Raw genomic sequence first — 24,178 nt, 5'->3', positions numbered from 1 at the left:
GCAACATCAAGTATGTCTCTCCAGGTTTGCTCCAGGATGAGACAAATTGGCAAAAAAAGGAAGAGAAATTAATTCTGCATAATAGCAGAAGGCTAGCTGGCTGCAAAAGAAAGGTATGGGGGTGGGATGCAACACATCAGTTGGCTAGCGGGATCCTTGGTCCGACGCATGATGGCCATTCCCTAAGGTCTTAAGCCACTGACCCTAAATGTACCAAGACCAAAGGAGTACAAGTATTTCCTTCTTTGACAGAGTTACTGACCTAGTGGATAGTGGGGAAGCAGTAGATGTGATATATCTTGATTTTAAGAAAGGCTTTTGACACTGTCTCACATGACATTCTCATAAGCAAACTAGGCAAATGTGGTCTAGATTAAATTAATATAAGGTGAATGCACAAATGGTTGAGTGACCATATTCAAAAAGCAGTTATCACCTCTGTCAAACAGATGGTATATCAAGTGGGGTTCCACAGGGGCCGGTCCTGGGTCTGGTACTATTCAATATTTTCATTAATGACTTGGATAAAGGATTTATAAAAATTAGTGGATGATGCCAAACTGGGAGGGGTTGCTCACCCTTTGGAAGACAAGATTAGAATTCAAAATGACCTTTACAAATTGAAGAATTGGTCTGAATTCAACAAGATGAAATTAAATAAAAGACAAGTGCAAAGTACTTCACTTAGGAAAAAAAATCAAATGCACAACTACAAAACGGGGAATAGCTGGCTAGGTGATTGATAGTACTGTTGAAAGGATCTGGGGGTTACAGTGGATCACAGATTGACTATGAGTCAACAATGTGATGCAACTGCAAAAAAGACTAATATCATTCTGGGGTGTATTAACGGGAATGTCATATGTAAGACATGGGAGGTAATTGCCCTGTTCTATATGGCACTGGTGAGGCATCAACTGGAGTAGCGTGTCCAGTTCTGGGTGCCACACTTTAGGACACATATGAACAAATTGGAAAAAGTCCAAAGGAAACTAACAAAAATGATAAAAGGTTTAGAAAACCTGACCTATCAGGAAAGATTAAAAAAAAAAAAAAAACCGGGCATGTTTAGTTTTGAGAAGACTGAGGGGGAACTTGGTAACAGTCTTCAAGTGTGTTAAGGGCTGTTATATAGAGGTTCTCCATGTACACTGAAGGTAGGACAAAAAGAAATGGGCTTAACCTGCAGCAAGGGAGATTTAGGTTAGATATTAGGAACAACTTTCTAACTATAAGGGTAGTTAAGCTCTGGAATAAGCTTCCAAGGAAGATTGTGGAATCTCCATCACTGGCGGCTTTTAAAAACAAGTTGGACAAACACCTTTCAGGAATGGTCTAAATTTAGTTGGTCCTACCACAGTTCAGAGGGCTAGACTTGGTGACTTCTTGAGGTCCCTTCCAGCCCTACATTTCTATAAAGACTTCAAGGGGATATTCTACTACAGTTTTGGACACAGAATTTGGTCCAGGTTTTCCTCAACGGCTTGAGAGCTGAAGAGTGACAACTAGCTTAAAAAAACCAAACTGGGATGCGCTATCCAAGACTGCACAGGACAGACAGGGCCTGAGAAATCCAGGAATGTCCCCTGGTCCAAATTTCTCTATGTTCAAATTTTCCAAGTACTTCCTTACCTGCTCTCTATGAAGAGTTATTTGTATTAAGTCTTCCTTGTTTCTCAATCATAAAATTTCCATTTTTGTTAATGAAATTTTAAAAACAAAATTCAGCATTTCAGCCATTCTCAATACTTCTTCCCAACACCTCTTACTCATGAGATTTCTTAATTTGTCAAAATTTACTTTCCTGAAATCAAATGCCTTCTTCGAGTTCTGTTCTATTAATCCATTCCTTATTATACCGAATGAAAGTAATTGGTTTGAGGCTTTCATATTATTCTCTCATTTTCAATCAATTGTTTGCTATACGTAAGAAACAGATCCAGGATAGTTTCTGCTCTACTTGTAATTTTTACATTTTGAATCATAAAGATGTCTTTTTTTGTTAACTGGTGTATCAGTGATGAGACAGAGTCAAAGTACCAATTGACAATCTCTATCATCCTAAAGTTAGACTTGAATCACATAGGCTAAAGACAAAGAAGAGGGCATAATAATTAACTTCTGTTAAACAGTGAAAAGCATCTTTGTAACAGTCCAAATCATTAGACCATGATGGACTTTTTCTGCAGAAGTACAATTATATGTGAAATTAATTACTGTAGATTCACTTTTCAAAAAAAGTGCCAGATGATATGCATTTTCTAGTAGCTATCTGAAACTCCGATTTGTAATATTTCCGACCATGTTAAACGTGTTCAGAACATACACTTCTAGGTGGGAATCTTAGCAATTCAGGAGTTAAACCTGAAAGATCAGGACAACACACCTTGTTCCCTACTTCACACAATTCCTACAACCTAATTAAATGGCTCATCAAGCTAGTAGTATATCATTGAAGACACAGGGTGTTCTTCTATAACTATCGTGTGGCAGGTGCTCAGGGAAGATTGCACTGTGGCTAAAATAAGCAGGGGTTTCTGCTATGACAGTTTTCAGTTCCTGTGTATCCAAAGATCTGTGAACTATCTGTCAAATAGTGTTTTCTGCCAAAAAGAGTGGAAGCTGTAAAGTCTTGAATGTTGGTTCTGTTGAATGGCATGCATCTACATATGCTGATTTTTACTGTCCCTTTAACCTTTCATCATTCTCTGATCCAGATGTATGGCAAATTTGTAATATGGGACCTCTTCATATTTATTTGACTTGTCAAAATGTCCTTTTGTAAGAAACATTTCATGTCCTAGTAGCCTTTTAAGTGGTATGACTGTACACATGGAGGCTGTTTCAGTAACATCTCTTTTGGTAATCTCAATTAGGGAAAGAATCTTGCATAACTGATATATATGAAATTCCAGCAGGCTGTACACAACAGTTTAACCTAATTCATCAGCAACTTGTTTCTGTTTAGGAAAGGGCTGTAAAATATGCACAGTAGGATTCCAGTCTGTAGTGATACTTTCTGTTTGGAGCTTTTTGTGTAATAAACACCTGCTGATTTTCATGTGGTTGGAACCAAATCCTGCAAATTCCATTCTTCATTACAAAAACTCATGAAATACCACATGAAAGCAATGTGCAAAACATTCCACATGTGTAAAGCCACCCTCATCAAATGCTCTAATAATATTCAGTTGTTCAATGCATTGTTAGTGACACTGAACACTCTTCAGAAGTTCGGAAGAAAGTCACTTATCTCTACCTCAAGTTCTTTTTCCAATTTTTAGCCATATGAGACTTGTTAAAGTCTTTCAGAGACAGCAGTGTTGTTTTGCTGGGATTTTGTTGCAAGTGTTTTATAGTAGATTTAGAAGATAAAGGAAAACAATAAGCAGTGAGATGAGTAAATAACTGTTTGGTTGTGCAAGTCAATGGTGAAATATACAATTCTCCCTGACCAGCTTCTAGATACTTTAACAGCTGAAAATTGTCCAAGCCAATATATTTTGGGAATTTAAAAATATTGTTCTGAGGATCTATGAACTGAAGGAGTGACCAGAATTGGGCTCTGGTTGCTTCTTGCTACAGAAAATGGCATACGACAATCTCCATCTCCTCAGGTATTTTAAGAGTGAAAGCTCTGTTATGAGTTCTGACAAAGCGTTTTCTCTCCCCCTTTCTCAAAGATGTGTTAACATTATTAGTGTACCCCTTGAAAAAAATTATACTTTCAAGATGGTCCCTAAACTGGGCTCTTTGAACTCTGTGAACAGTGACCAGTGCAAGTGTTGCGGAGAAAACAAAAAGATGACACACACATAGTAGCCATTTTGGAGGCCCAGAAGGAGTCCATAGGCAGGATCTGTAAGGAAAAGGGATGTGAATCCAAGAAGGTAATGTTACTTATACAGAGTTTAACTTTTTTTTCTGTTACATGTTAATGCTGATTGCCTTGCCTACCCTGCTGGAGAGTGCCAAACAATTAGCAAAATAATTTGATTAGCTGAAAGGAATAGTTCCTGGGCGTGTGAATAAAATTAGGAGTCTGGATGTGGCAGAAGGGGAGAGAAAGAGAGAACAGTGTGCAGCAGAGGAGAGCTGGGGCTAGCAAGGAGATAGTCAGCTTAATAGTAGCTGTGCTCCAGACCACAGGAATGACAACAAAAAAAAGCCTTGAAAAATCTCAAAGAGAAAGGTGGAGAGAAATTTTGAGCACATAGGACTACCAGTTTTTCAGCAAAGCGTACCAAGGAATTCCTAGATTGTCACAGTCTATTGGCAGAAATTGCTACCCATGTATATGCAACCACAAAAGCTACAAGTCATGCAGGTTTTAGACCTGGAAATGGAACAAATTGTGCAGGTAGTATCGTTAAGTTTTCTCCTAGTGATAGGACAGGGAAAAGTGTTCATGCTGATTCTTTTAACTCCATGAGCTGCTATGAATACCACTGATCACAACGTGCTGCCATATTTGAGGAGTGGATGGTACTGCTGCTTGTTACTGGCTAAATTCCTTTCTTTAGTCCCAAAGGATTGTTTTGGGCAACTGTTCCAAGAACTCTCCCGTGCAGGGTTCCACATAAATCTTATTGTCTCATCTCTTGTGCAATATATACACAAGGCCATTTGATAGGTTAATGAGGAGGCATAAGCCTGTGCTGCCATCAGTATGATATTCTTTGTTTCATCTAATTTGAATGGTACAGTGGAATGTATAACACAGTATTTGTAAGAAAATGACCCTTGGAGAGGGCTACCTGGTTGAGGCTCCATTCAGACAAAACTGAGGTAATAATGATTAGGAAATCAGAAGAATTGGTAAAGATGATATTAGCATCCCTCACTTGAGGAGTGAAAGCACCATATGTGAAAAAGGATCACAATTTAGGAGCCTTGTTAAATCCTAGGACACTCCAGTGCAGCTATAGTGAAGAGTGCTTTTTTGGGGGGGGGGGGCATCTGTGCCCAGGAAGGAGGGTGTATATACTTTTCTTCTCAATACAGACCATGTTACAGTTATTCAAACCATTGTCATCTCAAGGCTAGACTATTGTAATGCACTTTACATGGGTTGCATCTGGAGACCATCTGGAAACTGAAGATACCACACTATGTGTCTGCCAACAGTTAAACAGAGATTCACAATGAAAGCTGCGAATCCCTGACTTCTGTTATCTACCCAGGCTGGCTGGCTGTTTTGGGGATGATTCTAAGCTGTTGGTTTTAAACTTTGTAACTCCTGTTGCATAAGGTGGCACTAGCCAACCTGTCTGACAGGCCTGAGTTTGTAAGTTGGGTGGCATTGATCTGGCTTGTAGTGTCAACTGTTTAATGTAAACTGAATTTGACATAATCAATTAGTAGCACTAAAATAGTAGCTCTACCTTGAATGGGGGAACATGTATACCTATCTCCAAGAATAGTTTTAACCTACATAGTGTTTTAAGAAATCAATGAATCACATCAAGATACAAACAGTAAGAAGTGCAAGACACTAGGAGAAAAAAGTTTATTGGGAAAAGAGACAAATAAGGGGAAAAGTACTACTTTATAAAGCAAGTGGAAAATCAGTATATCAGTAAACACCTCCTGCATCCCCAGTCAGCAACTACACAAAGTCCTTGTGACACCAGTAGTCTTAATAGAACATGAACAACTAACAGTTGTGAGAGCTCTGCTTGTCTCTGGCTCAGTCCTGACCACAGCAGCCAGTTCCCCATATCTCTTTTCAAAATGTAAACCACATTGTACTTATTATCTGAGCATGGACTGGAACTGTGCTTCAAGCTATTAACTAAGGGAAATCCTATGGTCTGCATTAGACAGGTGGTCAGACCAGACCATCAATGGTCCCTTCTGGTTTTATAATCTATGAATCTATAAGTTTAAGGCATATATGACAGCATAGTATAGTATACAGTTTTATCATCCAGAGTTTGAGATTGCTGCATTAACCAAGAGGTGAAACCATGAAGGAGTTATGCAGGTCGTCTCAAAAATGTGCCAATAAAACTTTATTATGCATATATCTCATACAGAAATTGTTTTAGAATTGGAATTAGAACTGTGCAGGTCATGGAGGAAGAGAACAATTATAACTAATATTTCAGAAAGCTCTAACCATAACCTAAAATAAACTTTCTAGTATTGTGAACTTATGGTCTGATATCTCATGATCTATCAGGGATAAAATGGGTGCCATGTATCAATGAATAGGTTTCTATTAGTTTAAATGATGGGCTACTCAATTTCAGTCCTTAAATTATCACTGTCTTATGTACTGAATACTGGTACTGTGACACTAACAAGGAAATTCCATTATTTGGTGAGGTAAGGAACACACACTTTTAGAAAAGATTTTTTTTTTTTTTGAAGGGGGAGAGTATAAGCGGGGAGTTTTTAAATTTGAAAGTAGTGGCTGTTTGAAGTTGCTCAAAGGTCTGGAGTGCTAGATGCTGTCTCAGCAGGCATATATTAGTAAGCAGAGTGCTAGGTAAAGTGGGTTATAAATGCACCCATGATTATGTAATTTATTACATGGATTTCAACAACTGTGTAATTACAAATAAAACCCAGACACATAAAAGAGCCTAGATCCATCAGGGCTGAGGGTCAACATCTTCTACTGGAGTCAATGATAACTGATGATGTTCAGCACCTCACAGAATTAAGCTGTTGGTAGCTATGGTAGATACTTTAGAACCATGCAAAAAATAAAACAAACAAAACAAACCAGGCATGCAGATGTTGAAAGACAGAAAGAAGAGGAATGAAATATTTATGCTTCAAACTTGAGTAATTAAAAGGAAATATGTTTTACAACATACAACAAACAAATTTATGTTGATCAATTTGAAAAAGAGGCAGCAACTCCAAACTAGATGAAACAAAGTTTATTTACTACTTTGTAATCTTGTTATAATTAAAATCTTTAAACATCTAAAACAGTAGATCAAATTCTTACAAAGAGAACAGACAAGCTAATTGTTGTTTGCCAATAAAAGATTCAGCTTACATTATCAAGACGCTACACAAGATTTCTGTGCACTCACATTCTAGGAAGAATTCCATTGGTAAACTCTATTCAATAGAGTCAGTGGAGATGCCCTTTGAAGGGACAAGGGGATCATACTCTTTTTAATAAAGAAATGCTTGGAAATTATTCTGAATACAAATTTTTCCATTTATATAATTACTCTGATTGATCAATGCTTAGGTATCAAGATGATAAGCACAATATACATATCCAAGATAGACAAATTAACCCCTAAGCACATTTATTATATCTAACAATACAATAAACAAGTAGTTTCTTTTTCCTTTACAAGTACCATTGAGTGTGCAAGACAGCTTGCTTGTCAAAAGCCATTATTTTAATTATCTTCATATCTTAAAGAGGAAATAGTACTCCTTGATCAACAACAACTACTAAGTACACAAGAATATCTTTTTGCATTGAGTGGAACATTTTCAAAGATTGGTGCCTACAAACTAGGCACCCACGTAACTGGCGTTACTTCAACAGGAGCTAAGAGTTCTAAGCATATGTGAAAATGAGGTTACTTATGTAGGTGTCAGCATATAATTTAGTTACTTAACTTTGGATGTCCAATTTTGAAAATTTTGAACTGCCCAGGTAACAACTCATCTTTCCAAAAGGGAAATAAATGAACCATGTATAGATGTGAATATTATATAGATTAGATATGCAACAATAAGTTACAGGACATGATTAATTATCTTCCCTTGGGTGAAAAGAATGATCATCCAATGTGGAAGAATTATTTTTGCTGCCATTCCATTAGTACATATGGGTAACAGACAATCTTGGATAAAGAAAATTTTGTTCCATCTACTTTTCAGACCTTTCTAGTAGTAGCCTGAGTAATTATCTATATCAACAGCAATTTCTTTCTGCTGAACATAATTGCATATTTTGATGAAAACTTTGAAAATCAGAAGAGACCAGCCTTAAGAGCACTAGAGAAATAATAAGCAAATCAAATGGTGTAAGGGAAGGAGTTTAAAATGTAATGCAGTAGGTCAAAAATGAAATTCTTTCTCTCTTTTTTAATGAGATGAATATACTCCTGTTCAGCTAAGACACCACCAAGTGTAGGTTCAAAATCTGGTCTCATGTAAAATTGTTAAAGACTTGTAGTAAAAGTTCACTGGATTTGAAATATCTTTTTATTAAAAACTCTGCTCTTTTGTTATAAAAACACAAAAGCTCCAAAAGATAATAGCTGTTGTGTCAGACTATAAAAAGTTTTGCTTTATTTCTTTACAGGCAAACAGCCAGTAGATGAAACACAAAGCAACACATATTCTCTATCCCAGAGTTTTGTTAATATCATTAATGATGCTGATATACAGTTGTGACAACCAAAATGTGAACCTTTATTTCACCGCAACATGATCTATCACCACGAGATCACATAAAAATACTGCTCTTTACTGCAGCAAGGTACATGTAATGACAAGATAAATGCTACCTTTTTAGGTTGCACTTTGTGTGTGTTGTAAAGTATTATAGAGAAAATTCCCATGAGTGCTGCCACTGATTCAGTTGCATTGCTGGGAGCCTAACTGTGGTCAGGACTCCTGTGGCTTCTGACATTTTAATCTCTGTCACTTGCCAGAAGCTGCAGGAGTTCATGCTGCGGCTCGCACCGCTGATGGCACTGATACAGCTAAACCAGTGCTATTACCTGTAGGAATCTGTCTTAAGAAAGGACCTAAATGAAACTAAGCCAAGCTTGTTTGCACTCTGTAAGAAGGAGCGAAACCAAACAATATCTGTCAAATATCTGCTTTGAACTGTGATTTTTGTTTTCCTGATATTAAGAGGTTAATTCAAATAATGTTGTTACCAAAGTTGCAAAGATGTGCCACCAGTAATTTCACTGAAATAAGTTATCTAAGACAGGAACCCACTGAAGCAGCTTAGAATCACCTCAAATTTCTGGGAAAATCCCTGGCCAGTAGCTTTACATGTATTTAAATGAAATCAATAGTTTCCTTTCACAATTGTAAAACTATGAGACACTAGAAAATATTTGAACCCATGTGGGGAATTACTGCATTCAAATGGCTTTCCTTGTGTTACAGAGTAACTAGACAAATGACCACACTGCACCTTTAAGAGGGGAGAAGGCTGTCCGACTGGCCAAGGGAAAGGGAACAGTGTTCTAGGGCTGTGGGGGAGGGGGAAAATGAGGTCAGAAGTGCTGCAAAAGTTGGGAATGGGTCAGACTGGCGATGGTGACTCATCCATGGGACCAGAAGGGTTGAAAAGGGGCAAACCCAGGCTGGAGAAGCCTTCCTCCACAGAGCAGGCGAGGCAGCAACCAACCCCTTGACAAAGTACCAGGTTTGGTTAGGACCTTCTGGGCATTGTGCTAATCGCCCCTTTTTAGTGGGGGTGGGAAGAAATTTTTCCTTCACCACCAGATTGGTGGAGTTGGTGGGGTTTTCACTTTCCCCACACTGGGTTCAGGAAGGGCGTTGTTAACATGAGGCATGAAGAGAGTTAGGCTATATGTTGCAACTCATTATGTAAGTGAGGGGCGGATGTCCAGTGCAGGAACTCCATAGGGAAGGTGTACAGTGACCAGATAAATGGCTTGGTAACGGACTTAAAAAGGAGGTGTTAGTTAAAGGGTGTGTACGTGTTCGGGGCTCCTATGAATGGTATGGCAAGGAGCCAACTCCCCCTTCTTATAGTCCACCTCAACTCTCCTATGAGGGAAGGGTGATGGTATGGTCCCAGCAATGGGATGGCTGGGGAACCTGGATGGGAAAAAAAAAGGGGGGGGGTTGGCAGAAGCCCCCTGAATAGTTATTGAATTAACATAGGGTTACCTGCACTGTACACTGTTCTTTGTAATCCCAAACATCTAATAATAAAGTTGCAGCCTGATTAAAATCATATCAAGTGTTTCCTGTCCTTTTTTGGATATAGCCGGACAACAAACATAAGACCAACTGCCCAACAGCCAGAATCATCAGACCCAAATACATTGAGAATTAAGGATAGAAGAAGGGCACGTGGTGGGGGATGTTGGCTCTGGGCAGTGGAAGAATTACATATTAGTATTTGGGTGATGCATTTGCAGGAGAGAAGGAATTTGGCTGGAGAATTAGAACACAAAGTTATGTTTTTCACAATAGCCCTTATGTAGATTATATGTATAAACTTTGCTGCTTTGCATGAATATCTAGGAAGTCTATTCATTTGTGGGAACAAAAGTAGTCAATTTTCATGAATCCACAGGCATTACTCAAATAGAAAATAAGTTACAGGAAATGAAACTATATCTACCTAAATTTCTTAATGCACCACTAAGTAGTTATATAACTTCCTCTGAAAAGGAAAGATTAATTCACAGCTCACATGCATATAGCATTTTGTGCCTTGTGCACAAAGTAATAGCGAAAATATTAGTAATTTAATAATGGTTCAGTACCTTCAATCAGCAGTTCTTGTCCATGACTGCCCAACAGCGTACGGGACAAGAAAGGGGCGAAGTCTACAAAAATTTCACGCAGGAGTGGGGCCACTTTTTCTAAAGCTCTTTCAAGCTTTGCAGTGATACTGTTGAAAAGAAAGCACATGAATTGAAGCAAATAAATATCACTGATTAAATGATATCATATTATGTCTATTTACTAATCAAGGGTGTAAGTATCAGTGTCTCTTCTGATAATGGAATGACTGTGATTTGATTAACAATACAGTGTTTAAAAAGCATTATTTAAGTTAGTAAAGAAATTTTAACACTCATGTCCAACTCAGGAAAATGACTGTCTCACTTACTTAGCAGGACTTATAAATCAATACAAAATAGAAAGCCTTTTATTTTCATTTTTAAAGGATGATGAGAGAACTCCAGGCACCAAAATGCAAGTCCTCTTCATCTATCATCTCACTTAATGATGTATGTTTGTTGTGCTAAAAAAAGACCATGATTTTACTACAAAAACTTATGGTAGTAAGATATAAACCTCAATGAGTTTACCTTTTAAGTACAGAAAATTCAATTAAAAGGTGAAAATACTGCAACATGGAACATGTCTAATTTTTAAGTGTTCTCACTGTATGCAATTTTTTCCCTATGAACTTTCACATCCATGAGGCAAGGACTCTCAATATTGAAATAGCGAAACTGGATGTGCCTGATTTCACCAGAACTTAATTGTCCTCTTTTATATCACCTTCCATAAAGAAGAGTCTAGTATCATTTTTTTGTTTGTTGTAATGTTTATCCTGTTTGTATTATACAAGTGAACAGAGTATCAATAACTGCATTTTAAATCTCAAAAATAGTATGAATGTGCACTGGCAGTTGATCTGCAGCAACAACTTTGCACTCTCAGTATTTCACCATTTTTTTCAAACTTCAGAAGCATGAAGAGGAGAATTTTTAATGGCTAAGACCACCTCATACAAACTTTCTTGATAAACTTTCAGACAACAACATCTAGCTTTGAGATGTTAGGCAAAGTGCTCCACGTGATAGGAAACTGAAGTGGGAGTCAGGAGACCTGGATTCTACTCACTGGCTTTGCCACTTACTAGCTGTATAACCTTCGGTAAGTCATTTCACCTCTCTACACCTGTTTTCAGACTCTCCTTTTCTCTGTCTTGTCTATTTAGATGGTAAGCCTTTTGGAGTAGGTACTATTTCTCAGTATCTGTTTGTACACCACCTACCATTGTGGGGGCTTCCAGGTGCTACCCTAATATAAATATTAAGTAATAATCCTTTGTCTAGAGCAGTGGTTCCCAAACTGTGGGATGCACCCTCATCAGAGGAATGTTCAGGGGGCACGTGGCGGGGCTTGGGCCAGCCCCCCTGGGGGTAGGGAGGGAGCACCACCCAGCCCTACTTTACCCCCAAGCCAGCTCCACCCTCATTCCCTCTCCCACCCCAAGCCAGCTCCGCCTCTAGCCCCAGCTCTTCCCCCCGCATTTCCCACTTCTGCCCCCAACTCTGCCTTCAGACCAAGCTCCTCTACTGAACCAACTGTGCAGTGGGGCATGGACAGAATCCATTAGTGGTAAGTGGGGAACTACTGGTCTAGAGTTCCAAGTTTATCTGTGCTATTAAATACTCAACATGTACTATTCCATCGTGACTGAGTTACTATAGTCCTTGGGCTTCCCCATGCATGTAACTCCCCTCCCCATCAGTGGCTTGACAAGCTACTTCCTTCTCCTCTTTCAAATCTGTACTAAAGATTCAAAGTATTTTGTGTTTCCCACAACAGATGAATCCTTATTTTAAAAACACAACAGGAAACTAGGTTTTTCCTCTTTTGGGCTTTCTGTAGTCTCTGCCTCTAGACTGCATGCCATTGGGGGCAAAAAACATCTTTTTGCTTCTTTTACAGCACTGAGAACATTATTGTTCTTAATTATCTAAGTGCTGACATTTTAAGTACAGGAAGAATCTAAAATTATTGATGATACCTGGAATGATGAATTCTGAGTTTTCAAAGGCATCCACTACATATAGAATTATATATAAATAAAGCTCATATGAAAGCCTTTAACTTATAATAAATAATATAAAACAGATGACATTAATACAGATCAGAAGCTCTCTTCCAACAACTCAAAATCATTTTGATTCTTTTCTTGCAGTGCATTGCGCCGCTGTTTGTACTAGCTGAAATTCAGATACTGGATTTGAAGATAAGGAAAGAGATAAGGAAATAAGAGATAAGGAAACAAAAGATAGAGATAAGGAAACAAAACAGAACAGTGCAAAACCCACCAATTTTTATTTGTTTGTTTCACTGTAGATATGCTCCTGAATTTGGAGTTCACTTCACCTTAAAACTTCAAGTGAAATTTGAGTGTACCAAGCTGGATGTTTGCAAGTTTTGAAATGTATATGAACTCTCATGATCTATCCACATAATAGGGATGGGAGATTTTGTGGCCTGTTACTCAACATTGTTCTTGATGACTTTGAGGGATGCCTTTCTAGGCTCTTCAAGTTCAACTGATTAGCAGACTGCTGCTATCTTCACTCCTCATGGGGGTTGTCACATTAAGCTAGCCTCCACAAAGATCCAAAATATATTTTCAAGGGAGTGAGTGTAGGGATGTGCTGGCTGTTCCCCTACCCAAACACACACATAGCAGTAAAGGGGCAGCGAGACAGACTAGTCTGGTCCCCCAGCTGCCTGCAACAGCCACTTACCTATTCTGTGAAGCTAGAATAGCTCGGAGTACAATGTGCAGTAATAAGGAAATCCCATGCAGGGAATAAATATAATCCCTCTTCACTTCTGAAATAAGGGACTTTTAAGAGTGTTTTGCAATAACTTGATGCTGCATTTTCCACTCAATTTACATATGTTCAGGACAAATTGGAAATTCTCTAATCCTTCGTGTATTTTTTTCAGTGTAGTCCAATTCAACAGTGGATCAAATTTCAAGTATTTGATTTGTCTGACATACACATGAAAGACTCTGCATCATATTACAAATACCCTGTACCATCCAGTTCTTCTCTTTTGAAGGGGCCGGTTTTGTTCAATATCTTCATTAATGATCTGGAGAATGGCATGGACTGCACCCTCAGCAAGTTTGCAGATGACACTAAACTGGGAGGAATTGTAGATATGCTGGAAGGTAGGGATAGGATACAGAGGGACCTAGACAAATTAGAGGACTGGACCAAAAGAAATCTGATGAGGTTCAACAAAGACAAGTGCAGAGTCCTGCACTTAGGACGGAAGAATCCCAGGCACTGCTACAGACTAGGGACCGAATGGCTAGGCAGCAGTTCTGCAGAAAAGGACCTAGGGGTTACAGTGGACGAGAAGCTGGATATGAGTCAACAGTGTGCCCTTGTTGCCAAGAAGGCCAATGGCATTTTGGGATATATACGTAGGGGCATTGCCAGGTGATAGAGGGACATGATCGTTCCCCTCTATTCGACATTGGTGAGGCCTCATCTGGAGTACTGTGTCCAGTTTTCGGCCCCACACTACAAGAAGGATGTGGAAAAATTGGAAAACATCCAGCAGAGGGCAACAAAAATGATTAGGGGACTGGAACACATGACTCATGAGGGGAGGCTGAGGGAACTGGGATTGTTTAATCTGCGGAAGAGAAGAATGAGGGGGGATTTGATAGCTGCTTTCAACTACCTGAAAGGGGGTTCCAAAGAGGATGGATCTAGACTGTTCTCAGTGGTAGCTGATGACAGAACAAGGAGTAATGGTCTCAAGTTGCAGTGGGGGAGGTTTAGGTTGGATATTAGGAAAAAGTTTTTTACTAGGAGGGTGGTGAAGCACTGGAATGGGTTACCTAGGGAGGTGGTGGAATCTCCTTCCTTAGAGGTTTTCAAGGTCAGGCTTGAGAAAGCCCTGGCTGGGATGATTTAGTTGGGGATTGATCCTGCTTTGAGCAGGGGGTTGGACTAGATGACCTCCTGAGGTCCCTTCCAACCCTGATATTCTATGATTCTAAGTTGTTAACATAGTAGAATAACGACAGGATTCGATAGACAGGATCTCTGTTTGAATAAGTGGGTCAACTAATAAAGAGGTGGTTCCTGCTCTCTCTGAAGTGAATGGGAGTTTGCCACTGACTTCAGCAGGAGCCAGAGTACACCCCAAATTGCTACCAGCAGGTAGAATAAGTAAACATTTGCCTGAAGTAGTACCGAAGATTGAGTTCCCTATTCATGATCAAAAGTAACTGAAGCTTTCTCCCAATCACTGGTCTCCATTTCTAGCTATAGGTCATACAAAACTCTACAGGACAGCATATTATACAAAATGCACTAATTTCATGCATCAACAAAATATTCTCAATAACCTGCATTTCATTGGCCACTTGAATAGATTTATAAGAATAAAGAACCTTCTCAGATCATTCTCCTCTATGTAACATTATTAACCTGGAGTTGATGATAATAGGAAATTATAAAATATGGAGATTACATACTACTCCTTATATAGACCAGACATTTACTGCCCACAGTACATTAAATCATAAAATTAACATCTCTGCAGGCTTCCCAGTAACACTCTAGGAAGTTTTTAAAGTTTGAGAATTAATAATTTCTTATTTTACAGACTGAAAGGAACACAACCAGAAATAGAGGAGAAGTCTGGAAAGATTAGATTGGAAATGTAGGTTTTAAAACAGAATAAAGTAGATTGAAATGAAAATGATTTCTTAAATGCAGGGACTGGATAACTTTTTCCCCAAAGTAAAAAGTATGTCACCCTGGGGAGAGGTCTCGCTACTTATTAGTATGGTTGATTACACAGGAAGTATGTAATAAATTCATCTCTACAATTAATAATTGATTTCAATCATACAATTACAAAGAGGGATTGAAGAAGTTTTCTTTAAATTATCTAGAAGGTTATATAACCCAAATGGGAAGACAGAAAAATAAACTAAATGACTAACTGGCAAAATGCCAGCTACATAAACATGACCCGTATTAAAGTAATGGAAAAGTAACCAGGGAGAAAATTAGGTATGCAATTAGTTCACTTCAACCTGTACAACTTCCAGGCTTAGATGGATTGCCTGTCGGATTTGATTAAACCTACCAAGAATGGCTATAGCAGCTTTTATTAAATATACTTTTATACAGAGTACTATTTCTCAAGGGAAGCTAACCATCTGTCCTGAAATATCTCCTTTTGCAATATGCTTTGAGCTAAATAAAAATCCAGATTCTCAAGACCTATATGTTTCCTTAACAATGACTCCAAAATTCTATCTAAAATCTTACCTTTTTCAGTAAGGATTTATTACATGACAATCCACCAGTTTGCACTTGGAAAAAGCAATGCTATATAAAAAGGTAGTCAAGAGAATCCACTTAATCTAAAAAGTGTGCAAGTCACTAAAATGGAAGATTTTTCAAACACACGACTATTGCAGTTGAGCATTTGCATTTATATCCTCAGTTGGACTTCAGATTCAAAGAGGCTAAGTTGCATACTGGTAGATGTGTTCTACAGTTTCATCTCTTTTCTACACAGAAATAATACGGTCATAAATGTACAACTTCCACTGGTCATCAGTCACTAGAATCAATAATTTGTTTTTCATCTGACAATTCAGTTATTCACCTCTCAGGTACTGAAACTATTCCTTGTGACTTCTATAGATCTCTAAGGACTCTAAACAAGAGCCAAAGACTTCCAATAAGATCCTTTATACAAATTTAAACAACAAGAAAAAACAAACAAGCCACCTTATATTCCAGTGCATTTTAGTTCAAATGGACAGAACACTGGACTGGGAGCCAGGAGGTCTGGGTTCTATTCCTATCTCTACTATAGATCAGTAGTGTGGCCTTGGGCAACTCACTTCACCGCAGTGTGCTTTTTTTCCTCCCTTCCACTCTAGCTCAATCTTGCCTATTTAGATTTTAAGCTCTCTGGAGCAGAGACTTATTTCTGTGTATATTCAGCTTCAAGCACAATGGGGTCTCAATTGCATTTGAGTCCTCTAGGTGCTGCTAAAATATATACCATATATGAAAAATAATAAATAATAATTTTAGAAAAAATATAGGGGGTCTCAAATAAAAAAAATTAAGTTAGAAATTCCATGACATGCTATTTAAATTAGTTATTGTTTTTAATTTATACTTAAATGTAATGAATTCCTTGCATTCAGTTGTTTTCTGCACTGTCACCTCTTCCCTTTGCATGGTAACATAGGTACAACCACTGACAGCTATCAGTTATCTATTCACTGCCCTGCACTTTATGCAGTGTGGGGGTTGTCTGGCTGGCTGGGAGAAGAGGGCTTTCTGGCTTGGGGGAGGAGGAGAGATGTAAAACTGCTGGAAAAGCAGTCAGCGTGGTGGACGACTCACCACCAAGGAATGAGGGGTTTAAAAAGGTCAACCTGGGCCTGGCCCTCCCTTCCTACTTAGGTCAGAAATGTGCCAGGTGTTTAGCTATATCTACTGTAGGCATTACGCTAGCAGCCATGTTAAGGGGGGCTGAAAAGGAATTTTTCCCTTACCACGATATTGGCCAGGTGTAGTGCGGGTTTTTTCCACCTACCTCACAGCAGGTTCAGGTGGGCTCTGTTCATGCATAGCATGATGGGCAGTAGGCCATATGTTGCAACTCTGTATTTAAGTGTGTAGCGGATGTTCAGTGCAGGTTCTCCATAAATTAAGGCACAAAAGAATGGATAAATGGCTTGGAAAAGGAATTAAGGAGAGGAGCTTGGTAATTGAGCAAGCTGAGGGCAGTTGGGGACTCCTCTGATTGGTACAGCAGAGAACTAACCCCCCATCATTATAGTCCACCTTAACCCCTCCTACGAGCGGGGGTGGTCGGTAAGATCCCTCCTCCCGGAATTGGCTGGAATTGGAGAGTCCCGGCAGTGGATCTGCTGGAGGGACATAAACGGAAAGGGGTGTGTGGGGGGGGGGGGAGAGGGGTCCTAAAAAAAAAGCACTCACCCCCTCCCCCACTCCGGTGAATTGTGGGGGTTTTCACCTGCACTGCACATTTTATCCGCCAAGTTAGTCCCAGACCTCTAATAATAAAGTTGTGGCCTAATTAAACTCATATCTAATGTCTCTTGTCATTCTTTCGGCATAGCCAGACAGTCAGTTAGTTTATGTCAGTAGGCCTGCCTGCTGCACTGGCTCTCCCTCCACTCACTGCTTTGCACAATGTTTTTATTATGGCAAACCATATAAGTGGTGAAAAAAGACAGGACAATCCCAGAGGAATCAATTATAGAATTAAAGGAAAATATGGCTAGCAAGCACTACTATCATTCAGAATTGGCACATAGATGGAAGTAAGGGACATGGATCCAATGCTTTGAAGTGGTGACAAAAATGCTTCTCTTCTTTTTTTCAGTTATACCAACAGTTTTAAAGCTGCAGCATTAGAACTGGTGCTGGTCAGAACATGGAATTTCTGTTCCATGGGAAATTCCGACATTCTGAAATTTATTTTCATTCCAAATGAGAATGAAAATTCTATTTTTCGAAATTTCCCACAGGAAGGAAATTACAAACATTTTAGAGTAATAAAAACCAAAACTTTGTTTCAATAGCATCAAATTGCTTTGTTTCACTAATGTCAAAACACTTCATTTTGACAAGGAAACGTTTCATTTCAATGAGGCAAAATACAGAATATTAAATAAATATATTCAATAGAATATAACTACAGTATTAAAATAGATATTTTAATATATCAAAGTTGAAACACTATGAATCAAAACAAAACATTTTGACATAATTGAAACAAAACATTCCATTATCACATGAAATGATCAATTCAAAATAACTTGTTTATCTTTTAACTGTGGAAAATTTTATTGGAATTGACACATACCTGTCACAGGTTTCTATTATGATGAAACTGCATTTTCTGATGGGACACTGTTGCACTGGAAATTTTTCAACCAGCTCTAATTCAGAACATAACTGCTGGAACAGAGTTCTAGTTAAAAGTAAAGTTCTAGGATATATTCTGTATCCAAAGCGTTTCTTAATAAACATTGCAACAGTATTGTTTCTAATGTGCTAGGGGAAAACATTATGACTTTTGCACTGGTTGCAATGGTTTAAAAACAAACTCCTTAGAAAATCATCTTTAATTATAAGATTGACATAGTTTGGTGTCTGAGCACTTCAAAGACTGGTTTTATCCCTTCTATTATACAGTAATTAATTTGTTTGTTCTGCAAAGGTTTCTGTTTCTACTCTCCAATGTGGGCTCTTTTAGAAGTTTTGTATGGAATTTTCTTATTAACCATATTAAATGTTGTAAAACATCACCACTTAAAACACTACTGCAGTGTTGTGATTAATTGTTAAGCCACATCTAGAAAATAATAAAATAAATAAATACTTAAAAGTGAACTCACTTGAAGGCTAGCAGTATTTTTCAGTTATTTTAATAACTATTTTGCATCCTCCCAGGATATTTTATAAATTTCATTTTTGCATTATTTTGATTATTGCCTGTGAGTGATTTTGTTGTGCCACAAGAAAGACAACTAAAATAAAATTATAAAGTATGCGCACCTCATGTTTTCAGCTGAATCCTCTGGCATTGGAGCAACAGTCTGTACAGCTGGAAGATTTTTACTGGTAGCACCATTCACAAAGCTAGAGGATGAAGAGGAAGAGGAAGATCCTGAATCCACTGCACCTGTAGCCAAAATAAATTTAGATTTTATTTCAGTTTGAAAAATAAAAATTTTAAAGATTTTAAATACAATGGTGTTTCCTGTCATGACAGTCTTTTTTAAAATAAGTAATAAATCTTATCAATTAAAAAAAAATAAAAGCGCTTTAACATATAAATAACAGAATGATTTACTATGGCTATATGTTTTTGATATTGCTCTGCATATATACAATTAAGTTATGTCTACTGCTAAATTAGATAGCTGTATGTTACAAATTAGAATGTATTTTTACATAAAAATGAACGGAAACCACAGATCAAAGTACACTGTAACATAAAATGAAATGGCCTGAAAATAAGTAAGGACTCAGTCACTGAAATATATATAATTTAAAAAAAGGTTCAAAACAAAAATGTTCCTGCCTTCTAATTTCACTGCCTTTTTAATTATTTTTGCAGATCAGTGATTAACTCTGCAATTAATGTTAGTATTTTATATAGCATTTTTCATTCTCAAAAGCCCTTTTACAAACATTAAATAGCTGTTCTGGAGAAAAATAAAAAATAAAAATGAGTCTTACCTCTTGTTCTCAATGATCCTAAAAATAAATTCCACAGGCTAAAATATTGTATGAGACAAACCATCATCAGAATGATAAAGCCATATTCATTATCGTTTTGAGTGGGGAATGAAAGAGTTATGTATATTTTCTTTTTTTAAAAATAAGTATCACATACACCTAGGGTGACTAGACGTCCTGATACTAGGAGCTTTTTCTTATATAGGACCCTATCACATCCCCCCTATACCCCATCCTGATTTTTTCACACTTGCTATCTGGTCATCCTATATGCACCTCAGTTTACCTACTTAGTATTCTCTTGCCTGACTGCAATGCCATAACTCAAAAAAGGTTATATTGGAGGAAATTAAACAAGAGAGAATACCAATGGCCCTTGAGGAAACAATGGGGAAGCTATTAATTGGGGAACATCCCTACCTGACTCCAACCAAGCTGGAAAGGTTTACTTCATTCCAGTTTAGGATCAAAGGGGATATTAAAATCCTAAAAGATGCTGCCCTAAAAAAAGAAGGTTTCAGAGTAGCAGAGGTGTTAGTCTGTATCTGCAAAAAGAAAAAGGAGGACTTGTGTCACCTTAGAGACTAACCAATTTATCTGAGCATAAGCTTTCGTGAGCTACAGCTCACTTCATTGGATGCATGTAGTGGAAAATACAGTGGGGAGATTTATATACACAGAGAACATGAAACAATGGGTGTTACCATACACACTGTAAGAAGAGTGATCAGGTAAGGTGAGCTCTTACCAGCAGGAGAGCGGGTGTGGGGGAGGGGAGGGAAAACCTTTTGTAGTGATAATCAAGGTGGGCCATTTCCAGCAGTTGACAAGAACGTGTGAGGAACAGTATGTGTGTGTGTGTGTGGGGGGGAAATAAACATGGGGAAATAGTTTTACTTTGTGTAATGACACATCCACTCCCAGTCTTTATCCAAGCCTAAGTTAATTGTATCCAGTTTGCAAATTAATTCCAATTCAGCAGTCTCTCATTGGAATCTGTTTTTGAAGTTTTTTTGTTGAAGAATTGCCACTTTTAGGTCTGTAATAGAGTGACCAGAGAGATTGAAGTATTCTCCGACTAGTTTTTGAATGTTATAATTCTTGACGTCTGATTTGTGTCCATTTATTCTTTTACATAGAGACTGTCCAGTTTGGCCAATGTACATGGCAGAGGGGCATTGCTGGCACATGACGGCATATATCACATTGGTAGATGTGCAAGTGAATGAGCCTCTGATAGGGTGGCTGATGTGATTAGGCCCTATGACGGTGTCCCCTGAATAGATATGTGGACACAGTTGGCAACAGGCTTTGTTGCAAGGATAGGTTCCTGGGTTAGTGGACCTTATCTGATCACTCTCTTGTTACAGTGTGTATGGTAACACCCATTGTTTCATGTTCTCTGTGTATATAAATCTCCCCACTGTATTTTCCACTGCATGCATCCGATGAAGTGAGCTGTAGCTCACAAAAGCTTACGCTCAAATAAATTTGTTAGTCTCTAAGGTGCCACAAGTACTCCTTTTTTTAAAAAAAAAAAAGGTGGATTGTCAGAAGCTGTATAGGAAGGAGATGCTAACACAAACACAGAAACTGCAGTAAGCAGACTGTCTCTCCCAACCCAGAGGTAAATGTAACTGGGATGAAAGGAACTTACAATATAATATACACTATAATTAGCCACTGTCACAGGCTCCCAGAGGAAAAGGGCTTGCAGATGTCAAACCCAGTTGGGCATGTCCAGTTAAGACAGTTGGGAAACAGGATGGCTGTGCCCAGAGATCCAATCTAAGAGTGATAGGAGTGCATGGGTACACACAGACAGGAGTCAAGGTACTAAAACCTGTCCCCAAAACGGTGCACTGTAGACATCCTAATAAAGGTCTAAAATCGAAGCTTGTCCTGTGACAGTGGTGATAACAATGGGCTGTTGACTGTGACACGATGATTTGGAATGTGACAGCTTATTTTTGTATTTTGTTTTTTTAAATAATTGTCCTAAGAACCTTAGCACAGAATACTTTTCTAAGATGAAGTTATATCCATGTGACATTTGTGGCATATGGTAAAAACTACAAGAAAGAGAGGATGTGGGGGACATCTAGTGTCTCTAAATGACTGAATAGAATTTTTCCCACCTCAGTAAACTATTGCTTAGTTCATTTTACAGTGTAGTATTTGTTTCACTGGCTTTTTACCAAGGGATTTTTAAACACCACAGCAAGTACATAAACTGGACAGCATCTGGATACTTTGGGCAAACATGCCTTAAGAACAGAACCATATAATTCATTATATTAATTATTGCAGATATAATATGACTGAATCATCTGAACTGTAAATCCCACACTTCAGCTAATCCAATCACAAAAACAAAGCAAACCCCTCCCCCACAAAACCCCAAAGCAAGCAAACAAACAAAAACCATCATGACTTGACTCTCAATGTAAGCAACACTGTGATGAATATGTTTATATTTTCAATGCGTCAGATATATCCAACAGCTTCTGATTTGCAATTTATCATTGCCACATATACGCTTTTTAAAACATGGAAATTAAGTTCTACCTTTTGGAAATGGAGGGGGGCAAAGAACAGCTTTTAAACCATTTCCTGAGATCGGAGAGCTAGAATAAATGTTCATTCAGGTGAATTCAGGCATAAAAAGCTTTAGAAAAAAGGAACAAGCCCAAAATGGCAATGAACTTCCTTACCCAAAGGTGAGTTAAGAACCTCAGTACACTTGTAGTTCTGAGGAATTAAATTGGTAAAATTTGCTGAAATAATTTCCAGTCACTATTTTCCCAAAAATCTGCTATGCATAGCCTGCTTAGACAAAAATGGGTATGATAAAAAGAAAACATAGAAGGTACAGGGATAACTATGAAAAACTAACATTTACCCACAGTCAACACACTGTGGCATCTGATACCGCAGTATTTTCCTGTGCTGTACTTGGAATCATTGTGCTTTCTTAATAGCTATCACTGTACAAAGAAGAGCTACTCAGTTGATTTAAGGTATGGAGTGTTTAAAGTTATGATGTGAAGAATGAAGGTCTGAGGCCTAAAATATCATTTGGGGAAAAAATGTCAAAATAGGACTGTCTTATGGTATATGGATACCTAAAAAGGGGATTACAAACAGAACTTGAACTAAACAGAAACAGGTAAACAAATAGAAGTGTTAATTAATTTATAAAGCAGATTTTTTTCTCAAAAGATTAATTAACATTTCTACTGGCAAAGTCCTGTTAGTGAGAGTTAAAGGTGACCTGCAAAGGAAAAAAATTAGTGTATTTCCTATTTTATTTTATGAAGCAAAAAGAAGGCTCGGAAGATTTCTGCTGCCCCATTCCCCAGCCCTCTTCCCCCAAGCTAAAAAGATTTTATTTTTATCAACCCTTGACTGAAGTTGAGGAATGTTATATCTTTGAACTAACTCTCAAGTGTTTAGGTGCATAGTTATAAACAAACACTGTCCAATACCTATATCTACAAGTAAGAATAACTTCCTCTCTCAACTCTATTTCATTGCTCTGATATCTGTGATGTGATATAATCCTATTCAGTCTCCAGTCATCCATAGTTTCTTCCAGGGTAGGCAGCCTCTGAACTTCTAATGTAACAAATAAAAATTAAAGCCCCACTCCCCGAAGGCCTTCCTTATAGCATTTTAACTAGGGTTGCCAGGCATCCAGTTTTAGACCAGAACACCTGGTCGAAAAGGGATCGTGGCAGCTCTGGTCAGCACTGCTGACCAGGTCGTTAAAAGTCCGGTTGGCCACCAGCAGCAGGGAACGCAGGGTGCCTGCCCAGCTCTGCCCGGCTCCCGGGAAGCTGCTGGCATCTCCCCCTGGCTCCTAGGCATAGGGGCAGCCACGGGACCTCCGTGCGTTGTCCCCACCCCGAGCGCTGTCTCCACAGCTCCCATTGGCCGGGAACTGTAGCCAATGGGAGCTGCAGGGGCAGCACCTCCAGGCAGGGGCAGTACGTGGAGCCAGCTAGCCGTGCCTCCGCCTAGGAGCCAGAGAGAAATGTCACCATTTCTGGGAGCCACCTCAGGTAAGCGCTGCCTGGAGCCTACACCCTGAATCCCATCCCATGCACCAACCCCCAGTCCCAGCCTGGAACCCTCTCCTGCACCCCAAACTGCTCATCCCCGGCCTCACTCCAGAGCCCACACCCCCAGCTGGAGACCACACCCCCTCTTGCAATCCAACCCCCTGGCCCAAGTGCGGGAAAATGAGCAGATGAGAGAGGATGAGGGAGAGCAAGCAACGTAGTGAGGGGGGATGGAGTGTGTGCGGGTGGGGCCTCGGAGAAGGGGTAGGGCAGGGGCAAGGCCTCAGGGAATTGGCAAGGAAGGGCAAGGGCATTCAGTTTCTGAAAATAGAAAGTTGGCAACCCTAAGTATAAGGAAACAAACAA

General features: G+C 38.8%; 1 protein-coding gene across 7 annotated transcripts in view; it reads right to left on the bottom strand.

Annotated features, from left to right (window-relative positions):
• The window catches only part of NBEA (neurobeachin), an 837,833-nt gene that overhangs the window by 411,134 nt on the left and 402,521 nt on the right, over positions 1-24,178 (bottom strand). For all 7 annotated transcript variants that reach the window (XM_027833036.3, XM_043531828.1, XM_043531837.1 and 4 more), the window contains 2 exons: positions 19,062-19,188; positions 10,470-10,597 (listed from right to left, as the gene is read on the bottom strand). In XM_027833036.3, coding sequence (XP_027688837.2) covers positions 10,470-10,597; positions 19,062-19,188 — 255 coding nt within the window. The remainder of the gene's footprint in view (positions 1-10,469; positions 10,598-19,061; positions 19,189-24,178) is intronic.

Source organism: Chelonia mydas, chromosome 1, assembly GCF_015237465.2.
Source record: "Chelonia mydas isolate rCheMyd1 chromosome 1, rCheMyd1.pri.v2, whole genome shotgun sequence".
Classification (NCBI taxonomy): domain Eukaryota; kingdom Metazoa; phylum Chordata; order Testudines; family Cheloniidae; genus Chelonia; species Chelonia mydas.
The sequence above is the reverse complement of the archived record's forward strand: the minus strand, read 5'-3'. Positions and strand labels throughout refer to the sequence as shown.